Consider the following 6,000-nt stretch of genomic DNA (forward strand, 5'->3'; position numbering starts at 1 on the left):
AACTATCATCAGAGGGAACAGGCAACCTACAGAATGAGGGAACATTTTTGCAATCTATCCCTCTGACAAAGGTCTAATATCCGGAATCTACAAGAAACTTAAGCAAATTTACAAAAAAAAAAAAAAAAAAAACACCACCATCAAAAAGTGGGCAAAAGATATAAACAGACACTTCTCAAAAAAAGACATTTATGCAGCCAACACACTTATGAAAAGAGCTCAATATCACTGATCATTAGAGAAATGCAAATCAAAACCACAATGAGATACAATCTCATGCCAGTCAGAATGGCGATGATTAAAAAGTCAAAAAACAACAGATGCTGGTGAAGCTGGGGAGAAATAGGAAAGCTTTTACATTTTTGACGGGAATGTAAGTTAGTTCAACCATCATGGAAAACAGTGTGGTGATTCCTCCAAGATCTAGAACCAGAAACACCATTTGACCTAGCAATCTCATTACTTCGTATATACCCAAAGGCATATAAATCATTCTACTATAAAGACACAAGCACATGTATGTCTATTGCAGCACTATCTACAATATCAAAGATATGGAACCAACCCAAATGCTCATCAGTGATAGACTGGATAAAGAAAATATGATACATGTACACTATGGAATACTATGCGCCATAAAAAGGAATGAGATCATGTCTGTTGCAGGGACATGGATGAAATGCAAAGCCATTATCCTCAGCAAACTAACACAGGAACAGAAAACCAAACACCACATGTTCTCACTTATAAGAGGGAGTTGAACAATGAGAATACATGGACTCAGGGAGGGGAACAACACACACCGGGGTGACTTGGGGGATGGAAGGGGAGTGAGAGTATCAGGGCAAATAGCTAATACATGAAGGGCTTAAAATCTAGATGACAGGTTGATCGGTGCTGCAAACCACCATGGCACGCATATACCTATGTAACAAACCTACACATTCTGCACATGTATCCTGGAACTTAAAGTAAAAATAAAACTTTTTAAAAAAATTTGAACTGACCAGGTGCAGTGGCTCACGCCTGTAATCCCAGCACTTTGGGAGGCCGAGGAGGGCAGATCACGAGGTCAAGAGATCGAGACCATACTCCTGGCCAACATAGTGAAACCCTGTCTCTACTAAAAATACAAAAATTATCTGGGCATGGTGGTGTGCACCTATAGTCCCAGCTACTCAGGAGGTTGAGGCAAGAGAATCACTTGAACCCGGGAGATGGAGGTTGCAGTGAGCCAAGATAGTGCCACTGCACTCCAGCCTGGTGACAGAGCGAGACTCCAACTCAAAAAAAAAAACAAAAAAGTGAACCTACCAGTACTCACATTAAATTTAAACAGACCAAAAAGAAAAGACAAAATAATGATCTTTGAAATATTTTATTTAAGGAGATAAAACATTTGAAGTACACAATTAAATGTAACCTATGTGTTATATATGTGTGTGTGTATATATTGCATATATATCTGTATATATGTATCCATACATATATCTCTGGTTGTGTGTGTGTAGACAGAAAATAAACATTTTTAGAAGAGTTTATGGAGACCGGGTGTGGGGGCTCACACCTCTAATCCTGACACTTTGGGAGGCCAAGGTGGGAGGATCACATGAGGTCAGGAGTTAAGAGACAGCCTGGCCAACACGGTGAAATCCTGTGTCCACTAATAATACAAAACTTAGCCAGATGTAGGGGACGAGCACCTGTAGTCCCAGATACTTGGGAGATTGAGGCATGAGAATCACTTGAACCCAGGAGATGCAAATTGCAGTCAGCCAAGATCACTCCATTGCACTCAAGCCTGGGTGACAGAGAGAGACTGTCTCAAAAAAAAAAAAAAAAGATTATATGAAATAGTTACCTGAATTTACCATATGCTGGGCCACAAATAAACACTAAGTAAATTGTATAAGATTCAAATTCATAAAAATTACATGTCCTAGTCATACTAGAAATAAATTATAAATCATCCAAAAATGATAACTAAAAACAATCTGATTCTTTAAAATAAAAAATAATTTTTAAAAAATTCAGTCAACAAAAAATTCTAATTATAAATGTGCCTTTCTCTCATCAACTATTCTTCCAAGTATACATCCAACAAAAATGAATAAATTTTTAAACCTAATAAAGCATACAAATATCTTAATACCATAATTATTAGTAAGCTCAAAAAATGTTAACAACACAAATATCCATTACTCATAAAATGAAGAGATCATCTGTGGTCTTTGTCAATCAACTGAATACTCTCTACACCAATGCTATTAAACAACTGCTAAACAAAAACAGAAATGAATATGTTTTATTTAATTCAATTATATAAACAATACTAATCTATGATATTAGAAATCAAGTTAATACTTACTTTGAGGATAAAAATAGTGACTAAAATGGCCCAGGAGGAGAGAGTTCTTCTATGCAGTTTGTGATAAATTGGTGTCTTCACTTTGGGATAATGTTTAAGATAATCTTAAAATTTTGAGGTAGTCACATAGTGTACATACATTTATCCTATGTATTTCATACTTAAAGTTTTACTGTAGAAGATATATAACATATTTTAAAGTTCCAGAAATCAAATAGCAAAGCAAGCACGAAGCACTAGAGAAATCCTACGGGTGCCTATAGTGTGGCCAGGAAAAGACTCTCCAAGAGGTATCATTTAAGGGGAAGCCTCAAAAAGAAATAGAAGCAAACCTCAAGTAGTTGCAAGAAAGAATGCTCAATGAGAGAGACACAGGGGACAAAAGGTGTAAAGGGGCTAAGGTGAGAACACCTTCAGGAGTTTAAAGAAAAACCGAAGGCCATTGTCTCTAGAAGAAAGTGTACAGGGGAAAGGGTTAGGACAAGTAGGTGCCTGTGTAGAGGTCTCTAGACCAAAGACAGATTTGGAATTTATTCGTAATGTAACAAGAGACCAGATGGAAATCTTAACAGGTGAGTGTCATAATTTGATATTAATTTGGAAAATATTCTGGCTACTAGAAGGAAAATACAGTAGAAGACAAAAGATTAGAGTAGAAGCTGAGAAACTAGTTAGGAGGCATTTCACCAGTTGTGGCACAATTCTTCTTTAAATATGTCAAAATAGGCTGGGCACAGTGCTTCATGTCTGTAGGGCCAACACTTTGGGAGGCAGAGGCAGGAGAATGACTTGACCACAGGAGTTCCAGACCAGTATGGGCACTACAGCAACACCTCATATCTAAAAATGTAAAAAATAAAAAAAAAAAATAGCCAGGCATGGTGGTGCGCAGCTGTAGTCCCAGCTTCTCATGAGGCTGAGGTGGAGGATTACTTGAGACCGAAAGAGAAAGGCTGAACTGAGCCATGATCATGTGACTGCACTCAGCCTGTGTAATGGAGCAAAAGCCTGTCTCAAAAAATAAAAAAAAATTAAAAATATCAAAAAGATCATTCTCAGATTGCATTTCCACTATCTTACTTATAGCACTTAGAATGGCTCACAATATTTTCTGCTCCAGAAAACATTAACTTTCCCTCCGAAAATTCCATTTTCCTTGTTAAAGGTATTTGTCATTTATAAAACTCCAATTTAAAAACCAAACTTTCTGTAATGACATGAATTAAAATATTGAAATTTCATGTCAATTCAGTGACACTTACTTTCAATCATTTGTGTGACACTTTTCAAAGACCATCCATAGACTTGATATGCTTAAGCAATAAATTTACTTTTAATGTTGATATTTTTATATTTATCCTTCAGCTATAAAGAGAATGTCATGAAATTATCAAGAATTCATCATGATCAACCAATGAAGCCCCTGGATCGAGCAGTCTTCTGGATTGAGTTTGTCATGCGCCACAAAGGAGCCAAGCACCTTCGAGTCGCAGCTCACAACCTCACCTGGATCCAGTACCACTCTTTGGATGTGATAGCATTCCTGCTGGCCTGCGTGGCAACTGTGATATTTATCATCACAAAATTTTGCCTGTTTTGTTTCCGAAAGCTTGCCAAAACAGGAAAGAAGAAGAAAAGAGATTAGTTATATCAAAAGCCTGAAGTGGAATGACTGAAAGATGGGACTCCTCCTTTATTTCAGCATGGAGGGTTTTAAATGGAGGATTTCCTTTTTCCTGTGACAAAACATCTTTTCACAACTTACCCTGTTAAGTCAAAATTTATTTTCCAGGGATTTAATACGTACTTTAGTTGGAATTATTCTATGTCAATGATTTTTAAGCTATGAAAAATAACAATGGGGGGAGGGATAGCATTTAGAGATATACCTAATGTTAAATGACGAGTTACTGGATGCAGCACGCCAACATGGCACATGTATACATATGTAGCTAACGTGCACGTTGTGCACATGTACCCTAAAACTTAAAGTATAATTTTGAAAAAGCAAAAAAAAAAAATACAACTCTTTTTTTAAAACCAGGAAGGAAAATGTGAACATGGAAACAACTTCTAGTATTGGATCTGAAAATAAAGTGTCATCCAAGCCATAAAAAAAGAAAATAAAAATAAAAATAATATAAAACCTTATGGGCTTATATTGATATTTATTATTCTAATCCAAAAGTTACACACGAAAGTTACTGAGCTTCATTATGTTTCACACATTGTATTTGAACACAACAACATTAAAAACTCCACTCATAGTATCAACATTGTTTTACAAATACTCAGAATATTTTGGCTTCATTTTGAGCAGAATTTTTGTTTTACTTTAGCCAATGAAATCTTCAAGAATTAGGAGGAGGAGCCAAGATGACCGAATAGGAACAGCTCCAGTCTACAGCTCCCAGCGTGAGTGACACAGAAGACGGGTGATTTCTGCATTTCCATCTGAGGTACTGGGTTCATCTCACTAAGGAGTGACAGACAGTGGGCACAGGACAGTGGGTGCAGCACACTGTGTGTGACCTGAAGCAGGGCAAGGCATTGCCTCACTGAGGAAGTGCAAGAGGTCAGGGAGTTCCCTTTCCTAGTCAAAGAAAGGGGTGACAGACGGCACCTGGAAAATCAGGTCACTCCCACCCGAATACTGCACTTTTCCGATGGGCTTAAAAAACACTGCACCAGGAGATTATATCCTGCACCTCGCTTGGAGGGTCCTACACCCACAGAGTCTCACTGATTGCTAGCACAGCACTCTGAGATCAAACTGCAAGGTGGCAGCAAGGCTGGGGGAGGGGCGCTTGCCATTGCCCAGGCTTGCTTAGGTAAACAAAGCAGCCAGGAAGCTCGAACTGGGTGGAGCCCACCAGAGCTCAAGGAGGCCTACCTGCCTCTGAAAGCCCCACCTCTGGGGGCAGGACACAGACAAACAAAAAGATAGCAGTAACCTTTGCAGACTTAAATGTCCCTGTCTGACAGCTTTGAAGAGAGAAGTGGTTCTCCCAGCACGCAGCTGGAGATCTGAGAATGGGCAGACTGCCTCCTCAAGTGGGTCCCTGACCCCTGACCCCCAAGCAGCCTAACTGGGAGGCACCCCCCAGTAGGGGAGAACTGACACCTCACACGGCCGGGAACTCCTCTGAGACAAAACTTCCAGAGGAACGATCAGACAGCAGCATTCGCGGTTCACAAAAATCTGCTGTTCTGCAGCCACCACTGCTGATACCCAGGCAAACAGGGTCTGGAGTGGACCTCTAGCAAATTCCAACAAACCTGCAGCAGAGAGTCCTGTCTGTTAGAAGGAAAACTAACAAACAGAAAGGACATCCACACGAAAAACCCATCTGTACATCACCATCATCAAAGACCAAAAGTAGTTAAAACCACAAAGATGGGGAAAAAACAGAGCAGAAAAACTGGAAACTCTAAAAAGCAGAGTGCCTCTTCTCCTCCAAAGGAACGCAGTTCCTCACCAGCAATGGAACAAAGCTGGACGGAGAATGACTTTGATGAGTTGAGAGAAGAAGGCTTCAGACGATCAAACTACTCCAAGCTACAAGAGGAAATTCAAACCAAAGGCAAAGAAGTTGAAAACTTTGAAAAAAATTTAGACAAATGTATAACTA

At 39.1% G+C, this 6,000-nt stretch overlaps 1 protein-coding gene across 3 annotated transcripts in view; it reads left to right on the forward strand.

The window, feature by feature from the left end:
* UGT2B15 (UDP glucuronosyltransferase family 2 member B15) overlaps positions 1–5,597 on the forward strand; it is a 28,137-nt gene extending 22,540 nt beyond the window's left edge. For all 3 annotated transcript variants that reach the window (XM_034958709.3, XM_055111474.2, XM_063603796.1), the window contains one exon: positions 3,734–5,597. In XM_034958709.3, the coding sequence (XP_034814600.1) occupies positions 3,734–4,013 (280 nt within the window). In that variant the 3' untranslated portion in view covers positions 4,014–5,597. The remainder of the gene's footprint in view (positions 1–3,733) is intronic.
* The last annotated feature ends 403 nt before the right edge of the window (positions 5,598–6,000 follow it).

The sequence above is a fragment of the Pan paniscus genome, chromosome 3, assembly GCF_029289425.2.
Source record: "Pan paniscus chromosome 3, NHGRI_mPanPan1-v2.0_pri, whole genome shotgun sequence".
NCBI lineage: Eukaryota > Metazoa > Chordata > Mammalia > Primates > Hominidae > Pan > Pan paniscus.